The following is a 22,834-nucleotide window of genomic DNA, read 5'->3' on the forward strand; positions in this document are numbered from 1 at the left end:
AGTATATGATGTATAATAGTAGAACTCACGGCTCCATTTGTATAATGGAATAGGTGGTAATAGTCAGTTATTTCGGGGGAAAAGATGGAAGCGTTACGGCCGGTAAGCAAAGAGTTTTAAGTACACAATAGGTTTTACTTTAATTTGTCTTCCTTTCTTAACTTGTTAGAAAAAAATGGGAAAATAAAGAGATCGATAAACAGCCGATATAATATATCATATTGTATCTTTTTTTACATGTTATTCATTATGTAATATACATGCTATTAAGTTCTATTACCACACCACCACCAACTGTCCTGTTCTGTTAAACCTTAGCAACACCCCCCGCCCCGCAGCAACGCCACACACAAAATAATGATAATAAAACCCAACAAAACAACAAAACAAAATTGTATGCACATAAAATGACGACGAGTGGAACTAGTTCATAATGTGTTTTTTTTTAGCCGAGACAAACGCTTTTTTGATACGGACTATAATATGTCCCTAGTTCAATGGGAGATAACTCTAATTAGGACCTTGGCAGGTGCTTGCTGTATTCCAGTTTGACAGTTGGTGTTAGGAGTGAAGGGTGGTGTTGTGTGATCGGGGTCATATTTGGTCGTGAACAGGTGCCAAAATGTCAACATTACCGAGTTCTCACTGACGAATATGTCTTTACATTTAACTTTGTTCTGTTTATTCGAGGACATGTTGGAGTAAGGTTGTTGACAAGATTGGCTGTGCCGGTGGATAGTAAACTCTTGGCTGGAGGGTAACTTAGTGCTCGAAAATGGCGTCTGCTAGAGTTGCCAAAATAAAACGTCAGAGTTCAGGAAGAGATGAAGAAAGAGACAAGGGACCACCCAAAATTAACAGCTATGATATACTGACAACGATCGGTAAGATTTTTTCTTTCGTATTCTATGTTTCTGTCTCTGCTAGTTTGCATGTTTTTGAAACGTTCACATCTTATCAGATCTATGAACCGATGTATCCTACGTTGTTTAGGTACGTATGATGTACTTAGTGTACACACAGTACAACAAACAAAACAATATAATTGGCTTACCTATTATATCGACATTTTAGATACACGAAGATTCGTATACTTAGTAATAGATAATATGTCATACACAGAAGGCCTAATTGATAAAAATATTTTTAAATTGATTATATTGTCAATTTCCTAATACAGTATGTGTAATTTTGTCATTAGTTTTTTTATTTTCTGGTGTTACAAGTTTTATGAGTAACAATTTGACCTCTGGTCCTAATCTGCTAATATTATATTTACATCATACATTATATTAAATTTGATTGTGGTGTCATATATGTCAACAAAAGGGGGGAAATACATAGGAAATTAAGTGGTCTGTTTTGGGAAAAGGGATTGTCTAAACAACAGGCTAGAACAAGTGTCGAACAGTGACTCTTATCTAGAAATTAGGGATGAGATTTTATGAGCTAATCTGATTGGTTAGTCCAACACTACAGAATTTGTTGTTAATTGATTTGAGGAATCAACTTCTTTACATTTTGTGAAGAAAAAACCCCCATTTTATTAAGTTAAAGTTTGAAATCCATATGGATATATATAACTGTCTATTATAATATTTATAAACTAACAATGTCAGGAAATATTCATCTTACAGTTTAATACAGTTTTGTTTATTACGTACGTTCTCTATGTTTTTTAGCTCCTAAAATTAAATATGAATCTCATGCCGCATGGTGACATGTACAGTCTATGTGAAACTGGGGCCTGTAGAAGTACTGTGCTTCCGTTACCACAATGATAAGCATGACCAATTCAAGAGTGCATGGTATGATTATATAAACAAGATTTTGCTCGAGATGTTTAATAAGGATGTTAAGTGGTACATAGACCTGCCTTAGAATGATGCTATCAAGTAGGGCTTTTAATTAAGTGTAGGTGGCGTGGGAGTTAATATTTCATCAACACCTGCTGTCTTATAAGATTTTATGATAAGATGATTTGAAAATCTATATGCAGTAATAATAACAAGCTCTCCTGTTTCTTAACACATTATTTTTCACACCATAGCCCCATAATCGTACAATAAAACATCTTCGGGCCAGTTCAAGTATTCAATATTCTATTTTCTGTTTTAGATACATTATAGCAAAAAACTGTTCATGTGTTACGTAGAATATGTAAAGAAAAACACAATAAATGTAAAATATACAAAACAGATGCCAGACCCACTCTTCACAGTTCTAGTGACTATTAAATATCAAACAAGGAACATGTATGAATCTGGATATTACCAGAAGTCAAATGTATAAAGATTTCATGTTAAGTGTAAAATGTATTGGTAAGTAATTAAAGCCACACCTGAAGAAGTGTTCTTCATATTCTAGAACATACAAGACATTATTTATATTTAGTGTTGTATTCAGTTCAAATTTTGTGATATATCAAACTTAAGAATAAATATACATTTTTTAAAAGAGGGATTCTAAAATCCTTCAGACAAATAGTGTATGCAGTTCCCCCCCTTTAACCCTTTCACCACTGCAGACTATAATGGACTCATCCAGAGCAATACATGGAAGAGTTTACTAAAGTTACATAGGGGTGAAAGGGTTAATGAATGATTAATTATCCTCTAATTATATTATTAGTCATGAAAGTAAAGGATGGAGCCTGTCTGGGTCATTTGTCCCTTCTAATTCTACAGTTAGACACAGGGTTACTAGTCAGAAATATATTCCTATAGCAAGAATACACTATATTTCCAGTCCCTGTGGTTCAGGAGGATGAGGTGTAATCAGTACTAAGTGTTAATCACTGGTAGGTGGTGTAGTTGGGGTAAGCATGATGCATGGTAGTGTGTAACCTACATGGCCCTAGGCTATATAGCTACATGTATTTAGTAATGCAAGCACCATTGTGGGAGCGGGGAGTTGTAGGCCTCCCAGCATCTGTATCACTGGCGGCCAGTACAGGTCAGGGGTCAATGAGTACCTACACATCTATCACCATGACAACCAGTTGGTATTGAGTTAATTGAAACATATGTACTAGTTAATATTCTCTCAGAGGTGTTAGATTTATATTCACACCTAAGGTCATGCTTTGGAATTAAAATAGCCCTGATTAATCCTGTAGAATATTTATAATATATAATATCTGGAAGGAAGTCTTAAAGAGATATTTGACAAACTACTAGCTAATCATCAAAGACTTTCAGAAGATTTACCATGTACTATCAATGGTCACTGGCATTGGCTCCGTAATTCTGATAATAATGTCCGACAGTTTATGATTAAATTTCATATGTAGATAGAAATTATTATTAAGTCAGACTATATATATGGATATATATATATTGCCTTGTAATAGTTTATGTCTTTGTGGTGTGATGTAAATGTATACAGTATGTGACGTTTAGTTATAAGTAATGTTTGGTAAAAAACCAAAACTTCTCAGATACTGAACTCCAGAACTCATCCCAAGCAAGGAAAAAAAATCAAAGATGTGACTCCTGTCCTGTGAGAGGATATGTTTACACGATATATGTATACTGATATGATATTTTACATGATGTATCTGTGAAGACAAAAAAAATTAAAAAAAATCATATGTGGATGCGTCTCGAGTAGTTGTACACCAACTATGATGTAAATATAGGTCATTGTGATTTCTATTTTTTGCTTTACTGACTTTGCTTAGACTTCGTGTATTAAAGTTAAATATTCGCGCATTTCGTGAGTATAGAGGTAGTTATTTGTCTTCTCTGTCATGTAGTGCACGTGCGGTTATAATAGGCCTCGGTACGGGTGCGTACGCAAGGCGTAGTCATTCTCCACCTTTCTGTCGACTAGTGCGGTCACGTTCAATTTTCGTTAAATATTTTCCTTTAGTTATAGGGTTTATCCCGATATGGGTGTCGGTATGTAACCACAGTTTTTGGTTCGGATACGAAGTGGTGAGAAGAAGCTCCCTTTCTGCCAAAGTGAATGCAGGGACCTAAGTATTAAAAACATTTTCTAGGTAATTTTAACTTGCAAGAGGCATTAAAAGATGGGTGGTTGAGTGGTGCAGTGGATTAATGTTTAAAGCACTCACATTTGACCATGGATGCCAGGGTTCGATTCTCTGAGGTATAGGGTCACCTGCCAGACCATATTGGTTTTCTCCGAGTACTCCAGTTTCCTCTCACATTGAGTCCTCCTGCATGCTAACATCCAGGCCAACAATAGCGATTAATATAAGTTGTTATAACTAAATTGTTTCATAAATTTCATAACTGTTGTAAATAAATAAAGTTTTTAATACACTTCCTTTATTTACAACAATATATAAAAAGCCCTTAATTATGCATCCATCTAGTCAATGATAAAATGATAATTATTAAAAAATATTTTTTATCAGAACAAGCTTATCATGTAAGATTAATGGCTGATCAGGATAACAAAACATTTTTTTGCATTGTAATTTGAAATAAAGTAAATCATGTGCAGCATGCTTAAATTTCAGGAAGTGGAGGTTACCATGAAACAAATGTCTTAAGACTTGTTTCACGAACCTCTTATGTAATGGAAACTCATGCTAGATCATGATGTACACATTGTTATATACGATATCAAGACTACAAGACCATTATATAAACATGTAAAGGTTCAAGGGGTTTTCATTGCTTGAAGAAGGAAATGAAACTAAATATATTTATTTGTGCCAGGAATAGATCCTCTCGTCATTTCTGACTTTTACACTCGCTTTATGCTGTTACCAGGTAAGCACTTTTAACTTCCTTCAGATGATCGTATTTAGAAGAAGCAATCAAATTTCTTTAGAGATGTAGTGTGTAATTAAATAAGGCAAACACAAGTCTTCTTGTGCTGTTGTAGTGGTCATATAAATGGTTGAGGATGGAAGATTAGAAGTGTTGTCTGCCTTCTAAAATCCATTCAAGGGAAATAAAGACGCAAATGAGAGGATGAGAACAGCCCATGGTCAATCAATATTATAAATAGCTTAAATATGATTTCCTCCCTGTTTTTCTCCTACATTCTGTCTCCTTTGACTCTCTATTTCCCTTTGACTTTTAACCTTTCTTTACCCCTGGTGTACCAAGTGATTTTGTTTTGCTTTGTCCCTGTCATCATTGCCATTCTGTGTTTGTCCCTGTAACCATTGCCATTCTGTGTTTGTCCCTGTCACCATTGCCCTTTTGTCTTTGTCTTTGTCACCATTGCCATTCTGTGTTTGTCCCTGTCACCATTGCCCTTCTGTGTTTGTCCCTGTCACCATTGCCCTTCTGTGTTTGTCCCTGTCACCATTGTCATTCTGTGTTTGTCCCTGTCACTGTTGCCCTTTCTTTGTCCCTGTCACCGTTGCCATTCTGTGTTTGTCCCTGTCACCATTGCCCTTCTGTCTATGTCCCTGTCACCATTGCCATTCTGTGTTTGTCCCTGTCACCATTGCCTTTCTGTCTTTGTCTCTGTCACCATTGCCCTTCTGTCTTTGTCCCTGTCACCATTGCCCTTCTGTCTTTGTCTCTGTCACCATTTCCATTTTGTCTTTGTCCCTGTCACCATTGCCATTCTGTCTTTGTCCCTGTCACCATTGCCTTTCTGTCTTTGTCCCTGTCACCATTGCCCTTCTGTCTGTGTCCCTGTCACCATTGCCATTCTGTCTTTGTCCATGTCACCATTGCCCTTCCGTCTTTGTTCCTGTCACCATTGCCCTTCTGTCTTTGTCCCTGTCACCATTGCCCTTCTGTCTTTGTCCCTGTCACCATTGCCATTCTGTCTTTGTCCCTGTCACCATTGCCATTCTGTCTTTGTCCCTGTCACCATTGCCATTCTGTCTTTGTCCCTGTCACCATTGCCATTCTGTCTTTGTCCCTGTCACCATTGCCTTTCTGTCTTTGTCCCTGTCACCGTTGTCATTCTGTCTTTGTCCCTGTCACCATTGCCTTTCTGTGTTTGTCCCTGTCACCATTGCCTCTCTGTCTTTGTCCCTGTCACCATTGCCTCTCTGTCTTTGTCCCTTTCACCATTGCCTTTCTGTGTTTGTCCCTGTCAACATTGCCTTTCTGTCTTTGTCCCTGTCACCATTGCCATTCTGTCTTTGTCTCTGCACCATTGCCCTTCCGTTTTTGTCTTTGTCACCATTGTACTTTTCTCTAATTCTCTTTTTGTATTTCCCTCTGTCTTCCTTGTCCTTCCTCCTTATTGTTGTGTGTTTATCCAAAGATCTACATATCTTGCACTCATTGTTTTGTGAGCTGTTTTCCTTGTCCCCAAATGTTGATGGTGCCTTTGCCATATTTGGTATCTACATGTCTTACCAAAACAATCCTTGCCCCTATTATCCCATCCCCAGTCTGTCTCCCTTAAATGGTTCCCACTGGGGTTGGACCCAGTCTGTCCCATATAAAGCCTTAATATTCCCACTCTAGTTGGCCCCAGTCAGCCTTGTTTTGCCCCTTTTCAATTGGCCCTCTCTTCTATGATCTTATAAGCTGCTTCTAGTGACAAGTGTTTTTACAAATGATGCATAAAAACTTATTGTTAGAAGCAACTAGGAAATTTTTTGATCAGTCTTAGAAGATCATTGCCTGAATCTTTTTGCGAATAATTGGTTTTCAATACATGTGATCTTTCATATCAAATTAGTCATCATTGAAATGTCTTTTTAAAAGAAAATTGTATCAAAGGGTGTCATTTGACTGAAATTTGTATTGGTAAAGGGTTTGTTCTAGACTTGTGTATAGATAAATTGCTTTGAATGCACCAAAATATTTTAAGTGATTTTTTTTAGTTAATTAAAATTATGGTGGATTGATTTTATCAAGAAGTAGGTGTAAATTTAACTTAAAATGTTTAAATATAGTGATTGTGTATGGAAGATTAATTGTCTTGATATCTTTTTAATCATTTATTCTAATTTGTTTTAGTTTCCAAAATAGCCAACAAATATGAATTAATTTTAATGTCCTGGTATAAGCCCGCGGGTCCCCCAGTCCTCCAAGTCATAGATATGTGTGTTGGGCCCTAGGCTTATAATGCAAGATTAATACTGTAATATATTGTTCAGAAAGAGAGCATATAGGGTTCAAAGTTGTAATGTTATGAAACAGTACCAAATAACTATTTATTTAGATATTCCTTGATATTTAAACTTAGACCAACAAGAATTAATAGAAATGTTTTGCGTTCAGTATTTAACTTAACATGGAACCTACAATAACAGTATTTATTCTTTCAGAACACTTTCACAACATTCACCGACATACAAATTGTGTATCGGGAACATTGGTCTTATTATAAGGTGCCTATTTGTAATCTGTATGTATTATATATACACAATGTTAAGAAATTTAACAGTATTTCCCAGGGTTTTACTATAAATATTTACATGACTTTTCATGGATCATTAATAGGTCTGTTTTGTGAGAGAACTTAAAACTCGCCTCTGTCAACAATCTGTGGTATAGGTTTGGAATTGAAATTTTTGATGTGGGAAATATATTCTTTGAAATGGAAGTGACTCAACCTGATCACCATTTTTCATGTTGTTAACAATTGACAAGGATTTTTTTTTATTCCATTTCAAGATACTGTAAAAGTGGAAATGTTCAAGTTTTTTTTTCGTTTAGAATATTAGGGTGAAAATATCCACACGCAAATATTAATTTATAGTTGTCACCCTGTTAAAATACTTGCAGCTTCCTACCGATGCAGCTAGAAAGAATTTCTCTTTAGCTCATTTGATTTCCCAGTCAATCTCCCGTTCGACACCTTACAGTCGGAGGCACTGAAAAAAATAATGACCTCTGTTACATTGGTGCCCATGTAGGGACTCAAAAATACTCGGCGATACTTACAAATTATTGCTATGACCCCTGGAAAACATGAAACCAGATTTTTCCTGGAGGAGGAGTATGTCATCCTGGTAAAATACTAGACGCTCGAGCCTTCCTTGGTGACGTACGTACTCTGCGTTAGAGAATGTCTCTTCAGCTCACTCGGTAGAGCGTAAGACTAGTAAGCCAGAGGTTCCGGGTTTACATAGATTATCGATAAACAGAATATATACATAATGAAAAGATTCTTGTAACACAACCAATAAGTGTTTCTGTGTGGCGTTTCGATGACTAGTACGGTATGTACTCTGTCACCTTCATCAGTGACAAATGACCAGAAAGGGTATGTAAACAAAGGTATAAAATGTGTACGAGTATGTCCACAAATCTTTGTGTTAACACCTTTGTTTGGTGCCTATTGTTTTGACTCGGTGCCATCAGAAGTTGTTNGTACCCTGGTAATGTCTTACAGGTGTTTGTACCATGGTAGCTTGAACAAGTTTGTGTTTCCGTATTTTGTATCTAAAGTCAAGGTTATCGTAAATATTAATTTAAAAATTCAATTATGCAGTGACTGGCCTCAGTAGCCTCATCATTTGTGGTCAGATTTCTATGAAAATATATATACAATGTATGCAGAGGGTAAGATTGCCTATTATTTTTTTTCACCCAATGTCATTGTTGTCCCATTACTATAAATAGAAAATCTCACCACCAATCCAGCCCAATCATTTATCATTTTAATGGTTGGATTTCCATGAAATGAATTTTACATGGCATTCAAATGGTCTTTATCTGCATAGACATTTTCTAGTTTTTGTAATTTCAGATAAGCACTGCCAAACAAAACAGTTTTCAACTTACCATGCTTTGAACTTATAATGGTTTAACCTTTAACCATAATAATTCTAAAGAAAAAGGCCATACAGAGGTTGTCCTATGAAAACGTGTAAAATGTGTTTTGAAAATTATGATACTGATTTAAGTAAAATCTGTTCAAGTTCCAACAATTTTTTCTGAAAAAAAATGGGATGTAAGTTACACAAATCTTCGAACCTTTAAATCAAACACACAATACATATATAAGTAACTTACCATTTGTACTAGACTGATTTAGTTGTACAGGTATATAAAGATATCAATGTGACATTCAGAATTCCTTTGTCACCACAAAAGATTTTGGCTGGTGTACATCGTCTAATTTAGAGGTTGTTGTTTTGAACTCTTGTAACCTTCCTGCACTTAACTTGTAGATATGTATAAATATGCATGCACTCAAAATCTGTATATCTTTTGTAGATAATACCACTTTTAGTACATGTCCAATAAAAAAGAAAGAAAAGAAGACCACTGTGTATCAGTTGAAAAGAAGGGCATATTTCTTCATCTGTGAAAGTTCACTTTATTTATAGAAATTTAAAATTAAAATTAATTAAAATTGAATTTATTTAGAATATTGACCTTTGTTATTTAAGTTTACCCAATTTAGCTCTTCTGTATATAAATATTTATTGATTCAATGATTGATGAATCATAGAGAAGTTTAATGCAGAAATTATCACAGTTTGAATCTTGGTCAATTTTTAGCTCCCTCACTAAATGATGCGACATCTGTTGTTGGTCGACATTTAAAAAAAACTTCTTCTGAAGAACCTTAGGGTGAAGGATCATGACATGTGGTTAGTAGCTTCCTCGGATGAAACCTGACATAGTTTGTGAAAATAAATCTAGTTCTACTTGCTGGCTTCATGTGCTAGAAGTAATGACACAAAAAATATCAAAGTCACCTATACATAAAATTGGTTAAAATCCTCATAAACATTTAATGACAAACAGATGATCCTGAGTCTGGGTATTTTGCCAGTAGCTAAGTGCTGAATTATCCTGTTTAACAAGTTTGTTCAAGGTCATAGAATGATGATATTTGGCCTGATGGAAACTCCTTTGGGGGTATTTGACCTCCTAAATTAGCATTTGACACTTGACATAACAGAGGCTTGCCATATAAAGCAGTCAGGATTTATAATTTATTCTTGATTTTACCCAAATATTGAATGTCTGGCAAAAACACTGCTTTTCATTAGTGCCACACTTTGCCAACCCACTACCTCATTTATTTAAGGATTGACCTTCATTTTGACTGCGTATATGGTAGTATGAACGCAGTTGGCAACAAACATATTCTATGAATATGTTCGTTGCCAACTGCGTTCATAAGCGCTCCATAGAATACGTTTGTTGCCAACTGCGTTCATACTACCGTATACGCAGTCAAACTGAAGATCAATTCTTATATTTATATATTTTCGTACTATGATGGTACACTCAGAATAAAGCTAACTCCAATACATTTGATTTTATAATGGTACAAAACCTCCGTAATGTGCGTAAATCCAAACAAATGAACAGCCTACAGCCTGCGAGCAGCGATGGATCTCCAACGTTACCATTATGACGTCACAATATAAATTACGTCATCAATAGGAAACAATGGTCTCCAAGGAATCTCACTGCGTATACGGTAATTTATACGCAGTCACGGTTTTCACAGCTTCAATGGGAGCGAATGTATATATTTATAAACCTCTGTCGGCAAGACAACAAGGACTGCATGTGAGACTTCATTCAACTATAGATCAATAAGCTTTAGATCAACATTTGTTGTACCAGTATTGTATTTGCGGAACATCTGGCAGTAGAAAAGATTGTAGAAAATAGGTTAACCTAGTAGACTATTCAGGTGTCATGGATATTTTATGAGTTTGGCAGAACACATTTTTTATTCCTACTTCATACTCTTGAAAGATATCATCAACATTGTGTTACAATGATGTGTAATATTTCATGATTTCTGTAGGAAACATGTTTTCATGTAACATTTCCCTGTATGGTTTAGAAAGTGTTTCATATGTTAATGGAAGCTATTTTGTCAGGTTCATGCAGTATCAATGAGGAAATACTGACATAATACCTGATCTGTGTCTACAGCAGAATGGACACCATTCGTGTTTAGTGTATTAACTCATTCACCCCTGAAGACACATTTTAACTCCTCCAATTCAAAGGTTGGAATAGTTCATTATGAAATTTCAGGGATGAATGAGTTAATGTTCTGATGCTGCTTTCACACTGCATTTATAAGATCTTTTGTAAGGCCCTTTTTTAGGCTGAAAGTCAGCCCCATTCCCAATGGAAAAGCGATTTTTTCCCCAAAACCCCTTTAAAATTTCTAATTATAAAACAATTTAAAAAAAGTTATCTTTTATTCAGATAAATTTCAGCAACACCAAACATGAATTAAAAGAATCTTTCAAAAATAAAGATGTTTCAATCTTTCAGATGAAAATTTCCTTTGTAAAAATGAACAGTGTTTAGTATAATTGGGAAAAATCTCGGTTTGGTTTAACGCGACACAGTTTTCCCAATGATGAAGCCACAAGCCCCATTACCAGAATAGAGATAATGAAGCCTGGCATGTGAATTTTGTAGAAACACAGCTCCTTAAAGTTTTAAATCCTGTGTTATTCCATTTAAAACAGAAACAACTAATGCATTAAATGATGTTTATTACAAAAGTTAAAACTAAAAATATCAACATATTTTCTGAAAAATTGCAGCTACTCTGAAATCTGTTCGAGTAGTACTTATGATCTAATGTTTAAATTTCCTACATATTAACAGGTCTTATATAAATGTCAGCAATGGAATTTAGACCAAAACTGGTTTTATTGAAGCCATATGCCACCCTGTCAGATCAGAGATCTGGTTTTGTTGAAGCCATGTGACACCCTAGCAGATCAGAGATCTAGTTTTGTTGAATCCATGTGCCACCCGTCAGATCAGAGATCTGGTTTTGTTGAAGCCATGTGCCACCCTGTCAGATCAGAGATCTGGTTTTGTTGCAGCCTTGTGTCACTCTGTCAGTTCAGAGATCTGGTTTTGTTGAAACCATGTGACACCCTGTCAGATCAGAGATCTGGTTTTGTTGCAGCCTTGTGTCACTCTGTCAGTTCAGAGATCTGGTTTTGTTGAAACCATGTGACACCCTGTCAGATCAGAGATCTGGTTTTGTTGAAGCCTTGTGTCACTCTGTCAGTTCAGAGATCTGGTTTTGTTGAAATGTGACACTTTGTCAGATCAGTGATCTGGTTTTGTTGAAGACATATGACACCCTGTCAGATCAGAGATCTTGTTTTGTTGAAGCCATGTGACACCCTGTCAGATTAGAGATCTGGTTTTGTTTAAGCCATGTGTCACTCTGTCAGATCAGAGATCTGGTTTTGGTGAAGCCATGTGCCACCCTGTCAGATCAGAGATCTGGTTTTGTTGAAATGTGACACCCTGTCAGATTAGAGATCTGGTTTTGTTGAAGCCATGTGACACTTTGTCAGATCAGAGATCTGGTTTTGTTGAAGTCATATGACACCCTGTCAGATCAGAGATCTTGTTTTGTTGAAGTCATGTGACACCCTGTCAGATCAGAGATCTGGTTTTGTTGAAGCCATGTGACACCCTGTCAGATCAGAAATCTGTTTTTGTTGAAATGTGACACCCTGTCAGATCAGAGATCTAGTTTTGTTGAAGCCATATCGGGTGTCATCAGTACTGAAATGTGAAAGTCTCTCTCTTCGCCATAAAGTGATTTCTCTTTATTTCCATGAGCTTTTATGAATATTGTTAAAAATCATCAATGTTATTCAGGTGCATGCAAAAAAAACCAATAAATTGATAAACAAAATTGATTAACAATTTTGATAAACTGGAAAACAGTGCATGAAATACGAGTTGGTAGAGTAACAGCTAAGGACATGACTTGCTGGCTGGGGTACAAAAGCAGTTTCTTGTGTTTATGTTAGAACTAGGACATAAACCTATCATCAGTTTATGCCTGGCGAGATATTTTAGATAATTATCTAAAAAATGAAGGAAAGTATTACTCAGCTATTTTTTTGTGATTTACACCCCGAGTCTACAGACCTATTATAATATAATTTGTGGAAAGTTAACTGTGTGTGACCTTATTGGTCTTTGAAGCTATGTGTACCCATTCATCTTAGACCAGGGTACCTGAGTATATACCACCCTGTGTATGGGACAGGGTTTGATGTCCTTCTGATATTTTATTCATAATTTGTATACAGTAATACATACTGGGATATTAATAGGGGATTCACATACTTGCCAACTTTTTGAAATTTCCACTTTGGAGATTCTCCATGCTCAAAATTAAAACAGAAATAAGATGCGTATCCGGGTATGTATACCCCCTAGAGACAAAATAACCCTTTAAAATGATACATTTTAAGTTGTTCTATCAAATGAAATCATTAGATCTTAGAATACAGCAACAGTTGCGCAAGTTCACTGGTTGAAAAGACTAAATTCTAGGGTCCAAAATCGGTTGGTTGGTTGGTTGGTTGGTTGATGGGTTTATAGACTACTTTTCACAGGCGAAACCCGTGTTCTGTCGTCTCGAGGGGGTAAGACTCCAGCTTACCAGGACCTCGGAGATTCAAAATAACCTTGCCCGTCCAGGTCACGCCCTAAGGTCGGTCAGCTCCTTATGTCGCAGTAACATACAGCACGCATACGGGAACATGTAAAACACGTCCTTTAAGCAGCTTCACTGCCCTCCTATGTCCAAAATCGTGAGTCTCCCTCCTTAAATAGGGAGAGTTGACAAGTACGGATTCATACCCCATCCCACAAACCCCCAAACTCCTTTTCAGTCTGTAGGAGGATGGAAATATAGTCTCAAGTGTTCCTGATAAATTCTCAAATGTGAAAAAGGAACAAGGCACACATTTTGAAGGCACCTGATATTTGAATATTTGGTCTCGTACTGTTGTTGATTATCCCAGTAAGTGTTGAATTAAAGTGACAACACTATACATTGATATGGTATACACAATTGATCCTGTATTGGTGCAAAGTGCATCACTTTGCATTCATATATACCAAGACACAAAATAAAATAAAAGTGCTCAAAAATACTGAACATCCACTGAAAGTCATTTTTGATTTCTTCTCAGAGTCTTTTATGTATATTTGCTAATTATGTTAAGAAAACGATTAAAGCTGTGTGATACGTATATTGATTAATGTCTACACAACTTATTAGTAGACACACACGATTCACGATTAACGGAAATATATGTGTACTTTGATAGCTTGTGTAAGATTTATTGATTAATACCGGATAAGTTAATGTTGTACAGATTAACGAGAGAAAATCTACAAGGCCGTTCACATTCTATTTTAAGATCCGAGCCACTTTTTGTTCACATGAATGCATTTAGTTGAATTGGAATTGTCTGTTAATTGATTTCCCACCTTTTTTTAGGTGCAACATTTACCGGTTTAAACTCGGCATTCTGTTATTTAGATTTTTATCAAAAAAACTTATATACCACATGCAATGACATTGCAAGGTCAAGATTTAAAACAAATTACAAGGTGATTCAATGGCTCGAGGAAATTTCGGATCCCTGATGAGATGAAAGGGGATCTTCAAAGCATGGTGAGATATATATACAAGATAAGGCTAACATATTCCACTCGTACATAAGGCTGACAGTACAAAATTAAAGTAATACAAAGATGCACTTTAATTATTTTTTTATGATCGATCGGGACAAAATACAGGAATCTTTAATTTCTGGGCCAAGTTTTTAAAGTTTTTAGCTGTAATTTCATCTCCTAGCCGAACAGGTACTGTATTACATGTGTCTAAACATTCGTGGTTTTCGTGGTTGCTGTTGAACCACGAAAATAAATACAACGAATTTGAATGATATACGTGTCTACGGTTTGTAATATGGGATATCCACGAAAGTTTGTACCACGAAACCATCTAAATGGCTTAATACCACAAAGGAAACTACCCACAAACATTTTGTGTTATACAGTAGTTCATTTGGCCATATGTTATTGATTTTCTTGCTAAATGGTCAGTTTCCTTTAGCTACAATGGGAACTTTTAACTATAACTTTGTCTGTAAATAGATGGTTTCTTTTGGCTGAATCAATCTCCTTGCTAAATTGACGGTTCCTTTTAGCAAAGATTTGATATTTTTCCAATGGTAACCAGTTCCTTTTTCTGCTTCAATCAATTGGTTGTTAAGTAGAAAGTTCCATCCTTTTAGCATTTCCTGAATCTGCCAGCGAAACAGTTAGTTTTAACTTTAGTTAAGCAATGACCCAGATTTTTTCTGCTATCTGCGTTATCAAGTGATTAGGAACTGTTTTGAGGACAGGTGTGTGGTGTTGTAGATAAATTTTGCCATCCAGCTGTTTTGGGTGGGAAAATATGTTGCTCAGGATTAATAAGGCTTAAATGTGCAGCCTGAGGCTTGCATGTTTTTTTTTGAAATGATGTAAATAGTTGCCTGATGATGCTTTACAAACTGGACTCTATCTGGAGTATTAAGGACCCCTGTCCCAACGCATTGTGTTTTTGACAAAAACGGCAGGGGATTTGTAGGCATTAGTGTCACTTTTACTATGTGAGCTCAGAAATCTACGACACCACCTGACAAGCAATAATGGCGTTAATCCCATTGATGAATTTGACAAAACCTTGCTCTGATCATGATTGGTCAAAATTTTGGAAGCCCAATTATGAATGAAATTTTCTAACGATCTCCTCATTCACGCTCTATCACAAAAGAAAATAGTTCTCTGATAAACACCCACCTGAATTAGATTCGTTTCACAGATTTATATATTTACATTTCTCCCCTTACCTTCTGTTGGAATGTAATTGAGATCTCAATTTTGGGGCAGGATACTTTCTATGACCAGGTAGCTATAGCTTAATCAATTAGAGATCAATCAATTAGAGATCAATCAATTAGAGCGACAGTATGATAACCTGAAGTCAGTGGTTCAAATCCCGGTCTAGCCTCACTGAATTTTTACACTCAAAACAATAATGTTGATTTAAACATGTTTATTTCATCTTTATGAAAGTCCCGGTACGGGGATCCTTAACGTACATCAAAGGAGGTTGTCTCCTCCTGATAAACCATTTGAGAAAAACTGCACATGCTTGCAATATTGTAAGTTTGTTTATTGACATTTAGAACTCAACTAAGTCATTACTGAAAAATATGTTACAATCCCATTCCACATCAACAATAAAAACAAAGTACTATATCTCCTTCACTCCTATGTAACTTTATTAGACTCTACCATGCATTGATATGGATGAGTCCATTATAGTCTACAGTGGTGAAAGAGATATGCATCAATACACTTCCACAGAAGGACGTTAACAGGGTATATTATGTATTGCAGGTTTGGATGTAATAACGTCATGTTCAACTATGAATTTTATTGGTTTAAAATTGAATCTCTTTAGCAAGACCAACCAACAAAAGGCTAAAAACTTTCTTTTAATAGAGTCTCTCTCAACTGAATACAATACTATGCTATAAAGATTGAAAAGTGTTTTGTGGGGAAAAAGTGATCTCTAAGTCAGAGAAAAGATTACTTAATAGGTTGGTCTCTTATATAATTAAGCAGAATTTACTGTATTTATGTGTAATGCTTCCTCGACTTTCACTTTATAAACAGGGTATCAATACCATATCTATTTTGGCAGTAATTATATAAGCTCATGCCTGGTAATAAGCCCGCCCATAACTATTGCAGTTTAGTAGAAACACAAACAGAAGCTATTTCAGTGTCCTGTGTAATAAGCTTGCCCACCCATATCTACTGCAGTTGAGTGAAAATGCTAGTAAATACTATTTCATTGTCCTGTAATAAGCCAGTTAAATCCCCTAGTTTCAGTCAGAGATGTGTTTGTCCCGTAGTTTTTTTTGCAGGATGAATTAATGGTATACCTGGGCCCATATTGATGAAACCGTTCTCATGTTCAAGCATGAATTCTGTGCTCAAACCAACTTTCTTTTATCTCGCTTTAATCCTGTGACACTATCAAAAAGTCACATGTTAACATTGTAGACAGCTATACAGCTTTAAGGCTCGCCAAAATTCTTCAAAATTAAGAACAATTTGAACTAGAGAATGGTTTCATGAATAGGGCCATCGGTATGTGTCTGAATTTGTTGTAACAGTGTTCCCACCGGATTTTAGATTTTGGGGTACATTTGATACTCTTTCCAGATTCTGTCCCTAGGTTCATGTATTTTATTATATAGGGCATTCCTTGAAAACTGGGGGTAGCAACCAACTGTTTTGGGGTGAAAACCCTCATTTGGGGGTTTCTCAGGGAATACCATATGTTCAACTGTATATTAATTGTATCAGTATATACAAATTGCTCTTTCACTTGACTCTCACTGAGCATATAGGGGTAATTGAGATGTGGGATGTTTGGTGTTCAACTTATTGACACACAGGGCTCCGTTCACTGGGATGTTTAACTTCTATCTTTATTGTATATTGAAATGTCTTGTTCCCCAAAACATGTACTTTAAAGTTCCTCATGTTGTTGACATCTTCGTGACTTGGAAGTTCAGGAATTCCTGACTTTTGAAATAAATTGTAAAAACTGTAACAAAGACAGATTGTGAAAGATAATCATCATTGAAGCTTGCTTTGAAGAAAGAAATTTAAATATCCAAATATCCAACGAAGACACCTTAAAGAAAGAAATTACGTTTGAATTCAAAGAACATACCCAGTAATTTGGAGTGAAATAACAACTAGATTTATTTTGACTTGGTAATTGTTTTGGTATTGGGTATATATATATATACACATACTTACTTGATAAAAATACACCTACAGTAGTCCCAATTCATGAACTTTAATAAAAAATAGCTGTAATGTTAAGCATTGGGGCGCGCTGACCTATAGGTTTAAATTCTCATTGTCCTGTATTTCGTAAGGATTGTACCCAGGTCGCCATTAGTCTATTGTTCGACCCTTAGTCATGACAGTAGGGGAGTTCACGCTCCAGTAAATGTATTGTTTAATACATTTTAAATGTCACAGTACTGGATCTACTGTATATGTTCTTTCAAATATACACATATATTTCATATTTACTGTAGATATTTAGTTTATTTACATGTATTGTAAGATATGTGTGTTAGATTTAAGTCAACTTCAGTGTCGGTGATGATGCAGAAAAAAACATTGTCAAATTATATGTACTCACTCAATTCTTGAAAATTCTTGTACTGTCTGTTCCAATTTTTTCATCAGATGTATGTAAATGTAAATGTACAAAGATTAACGAATGAACACAACCACATACACATGCCATTATGTTAACTCAGTAATGTAAGAGAGGAAATATGGTAGCATTTTTTCGCCTTGAGAAAATTAGCATGAAAATACCAACATGTGAAAATGGGTTATGTTATGTCTATACACATTGACAATCTCAAAGGTTTATGTAAATCAAAAGCTACTTAGTACAAAATTTAATATTATTCATATGAAAAGTGGGGTTTTACTTGTTAATAATCAGACTAAAAGGCGTTGAGAACACAGGAGATAATAATTGCTTCTAGGGCCTAGTAGATTTTTTTCTCCAGCTAACCCTCTCATACCCTCATCCTCCTCTGGTGCTACGCGCCTCGGACGCTCGACCCTCTGTAAGCAATATACTGAGAAAAAAGATTTGCTATGCCACTGTCAGAACGTGAATAATTTTCCACATTGGAAAATGTCCACCTTTTACAGTATATATTGCTACCTGTGATGTTTTATTCAACGTTATTGTTATATTGTACTAACAATTTACAATTGTATCAACAATAACTTAATAAAAGACCCTTGTTATGATCACAAATTATTTATAAGAACCATAATAATAATAATTATTATAATTCAAGGTTCTTATATATATACCGCTTTATCACAACCTGGTTCGTAGGTTGTCTCAAAACGGTTCACAAATTATTATCCGTGGTTATAGTGCCTTTTTAAGCACTAGCCAATATCTTTCTCAACTCCCTGGGGAGCATATACAGCCGGTGCTGCCATTTCGACGCTCACAGTTAGCATTCTACAATTCTAGCACTGCCCAACCACATACTCATTTACAGCTGAGTAGACTGGAACAAGTGGAGTAAAGCATCTTATATTGATCAAAGATATGTCCAGAAATATTGATATTTTGCTTCAAGGTGACTGAAATTTGTCTCAAATAGAAAGTATTGAAATGTTTAATCAAGTCCAGAGGTACATTATGGCATCAGGCAGATTCTAGGTGTTGAAGTGGAATCTCATCACTCTCTCAAATTTCTAAATCTCTATCTTCTATCTCTCTAAATAATTTAACTCTTTATTTCTCATTTATTTCTTTCTTACTAATTAGAATAAAATGTGTGTTATATATGTTAAACAATTATGGTCAGTCAGAGAATATGAATGTTTGTTAAATGTTACCTGAAGGAGATGGCCCAATATAAGATTTTATATCTTGTCGCCAGATCCTTTTAATTGATGTGATTGTATTGTATTGTAAATTAATTTAAGTACAATGTAATAAATATTGTTTAAACCAAAGATATGTACAACAAAGTGTGGTGACTCGAACCTGCAACCCTTCGGTCACGAGCCCGGCGTCCTACCACTAGACTGCCGTGCCTCCAACCATGCCCATTGTATGTAAGAACCATCTGTTATTTGTAGTATATAAAAGTGCTGTTTCTTTTAATTGGCTCTTACAAGCTCTAGCTGCACTTACTTAAAAGATATTACTATTAATGACATTTTCAGATAAATCGATACACACCTCTTTAAAGAAGGAAAATGATATTTCACATTAAGACTGCCTTAGAAAATGAAATTTGTCAGATTAACATTATATAAACACGATAATGAAATTCGTTGTAATTCACAAAATGTCTCTCATCCATGACTATCGCAAGGATGGAATATTTGCTAAATGTTGAACAGATATGGAAATAGTAAGTCAATAAAAATCTCAAGTGCCTGGCTATTAACTCATTCACCCCTAAAGACACATTTGAACTCCTCCAGTTCAAAGGTTAGAATAGATCATTTTGAAATTTCAGGGGTGAATGAGTAGCTTAATCTATATAATTTCCATAGTAAATGCGCTTCCATACTTTTGGTTGCCTAATGCTCTAAACACCCTGCATCTCGGTGACCATAAACAAACCTAATCAGAGACCAAACATCGTGCGTAGTCTGTCGCCAAATTGTCCAGTATTTTCTGGAGGCATTTGGGCTGATGCCAGGGTCTTTGTTAAAGAAATGCATTAGTACCACAAGGTTTTTATAGCAAAAATATACTAGAGTAATACCTGACTAAATGGGTGTTTATTCTAAGCCAGCCATTGTTATGTGGATCCCTGTGTCCTAATGCAGTGAAGAATGTTAATTGAGAATCATTTGGGTAGAAAACGAAAAGGATTAGAAAAAACCATCGGATCTAGCAACATAATCAGAACTTAGTGTCATTGTCGTATTAGACTAGATACATGTCTCCCATGTGGCGAATTCTTTTCGACACAAAAGATTTTGTTACACAGCAGTATTCAGGAATCTGGTATCGTCTGGCGGTTTAGTATACTAAGTTACACATCTAGCTGCTTGTGAAAGTTCTCCTTGAGCTTGACATGTATCATGGATCAGCACCTGGACTGGCCACCGTCTCTAGAATATTGAATCATTAAGGAAAAAGTTTAACTCAAAAGATTTTGATCACTTGGATGTCTGATTCTAGAGTTCTAAACTAGGGGGAGATAAGCTAGTAGTCAAATGCAGCTGAGAAATTCCTCATAAAAACTGGTAGCCAGCCTAATCAGCACCCTATTGATAAAGATCCTCTCTACTTAACTCATAATACACCCCTACATTATCTACAATGGACTTGCCCTTGTCATTGATTTGGTAAGGTTTAAATGTGACTTTAGGGGTGAAAGAGTTCAGGATCTCCGTACCACTGCCAGAAACTAACTTTGCATTGGAAACTTATTTCCGGTTTGACTATAAAGCTTGGATAAATGACTTTGGAAAGGAACCATACCTATCGCTATCGTGACTACTATGGAAAAAAAATAAAATGAAATATTAGCATTATATGAATGTGTATACAAACAACAGCAGTGGTTTGAGTGTAAAATTCAGTTGGGTGAGGCCGAAATTTTAACCCTGGGCTTCAGATTGTTTTACTGTCTCTCTTACACACACATCCCCCCCCCTCCTCATCCAAAGTACACATGTGTGTTTCTGTTTTTGTTATAATATGAAACCAGCTCACCACAGTGCTCTATTTCTGTGAACATTGCGTCACCATTTTGATGCAACATAACCAGTGACATCATCAATTCTGTCGCCCATTTTATGTATCCTTGGTGATGGACTGTGTACATTATTTGGAGTCACCAATACTGTTTACAATAACTTTATAGTGAAAGGCAGAAAGAGACACTTCAAATTATCGTTTGATAGGATTTTTGAAGTAAACACCCTGCAATGCCTCCTGCCGAATTTCAGAAATCTTGACTTTGGTTACCTTCTGATGAAGCATTTATTATTAGAAGTTAAGAGACTTTAACCTAGTAATCAGTCATCTTTATTGTTTCATCAATACAGGTGATATATATGGGGAAGCTTTGTCTGTTGTCACGCATTCTTGGCATACAGATTGTTTGCAGATGACAAAATTATCAACATTTGATAGAATTAATCATGCAATGCTCAGCCAAATTTGTGCCTATTTGATGCAGCTTTAGGAGCGCTGGGTTTTGGGATGCTACTTTAAATAAGGAATCATTAACAGATTTTGATGAAGGAGGCACGGTAGTCTAGTGGTAGGGCGCCAGGCTCGTAACCAAAGGGTTGCGGGTTCATGTCACGGCACGGCACCGCACGGCACTGTGTTGTATCTTTGAGCAAGATAATTTACTCCGCTTGTTCCAGTCTACTCAGCTGTAAACGAGTATGTGGTTTGGCGGTGCTAGAATTGTAGAATGCTAGTTGTGAGCGCCGAAATGGCAGCACCGGCTGTATGCCCCCCAGGGAGTTGAGAAAGATATTGGCTGGTTACAAAGGCCTTCTAACCACAGATAATAATTTGTGAACCGCTTGAGATGACCTAAGAACTAGGTTGTGATAAAGCGGTATATTAGAACCTCAAATTATTATTATTATTATTATGAAACTTGTTTTAAGAACTCTTTATACACACCCATACTTGCCAATATTTTGACCATATATGGGATATTCCGCTTGCTTAAAATTATAAATATAAATAGTATGTGTGTATATAACCATTAGGGACACAATAACACTTTAAAATGACATATTTTGACTTGTTCTTTCGGATGAAAACATTTCATCTTAGAATGATTTTAAGGAATAGGTCAGCATATTCACTTATTGGAAGTATTAAGTTTAAGGGTAAAAAAATGTGAGTCTCTCTCCAAAGTAAGGGAGAGTTGGCCAGTATACGAACCTCATGCAGCTACATAAGTTTAATGCTCAGCTGAATTTACAAATATTTAATGAGGCAACATTTATATAATAATGACCTTATTGTTTGAAAGTTTCTCCATGATATCTTTATTAAGCGGATTTTGATGAAAAATAATTGCTCAGTATATACTAGCCCTACCCATGTGTCCAGTTGAATGCCAAATTCATGTAATTAAATTAATAAGCCTGCTGTGATTTCATCAATAATTAAACAGCAAATATATTGCATTGTATTAATTCATTATGGGTAGCTAGGTAGCCATCTTTTCACATTAGCTAAGACAACACATCCAGATCCTAATCTCCAGTGGGATTCTTGTAGTGGAACTTTTTATATTTGTAAAAATTTTGAAATTAGGAGTCTTTAACAAAATGTATGCATCAGAGCTTTTTCAATTTAGAATTTCACAGTTTATAGGAATTTAAGCTTTGCTGAAAAATAACTTGAAGTTGGCCCATTTGTTCCTTACTACTGATTTAACATTGAAATACAATACAAAGTTATTTAAAATTTAGTTCTGGAAGTAATTTTGATTAGATCCCGTTCCTATTTTAAGATTTTAAAACCCCATGATAGTTAT

The 22,834-nt window shown here is 35.7% G+C and overlaps 1 protein-coding gene across 1 annotated transcript in view; it reads left to right on the top strand.

The window, feature by feature from the left end:
• The first annotated feature begins 526 nt into the window (after window positions 1-526).
• Window positions 527-22,834, top strand: part of LOC110454697 (protein kinase DC2-like) — a 67,345-nt gene continuing 45,037 nt past the window's right edge. Inside the window, exon 1 of the mRNA XM_021504349.1 lies at window positions 527-884. Within this exon, the coding sequence (XP_021360024.1) occupies window positions 776-884 (109 nt within the window). The 5' untranslated portion in view covers window positions 527-775. The remainder of the gene's footprint in view (window positions 885-22,834) is intronic.

Source organism: Mizuhopecten yessoensis, unplaced genomic scaffold (genome assembly GCF_002113885.1).
Source record: "Mizuhopecten yessoensis strain PY_sf001 unplaced genomic scaffold, ASM211388v2 scaffold8035, whole genome shotgun sequence".
In the NCBI taxonomy this organism is placed as follows: domain Eukaryota; kingdom Metazoa; phylum Mollusca; class Bivalvia; order Pectinida; family Pectinidae; genus Mizuhopecten; species Mizuhopecten yessoensis.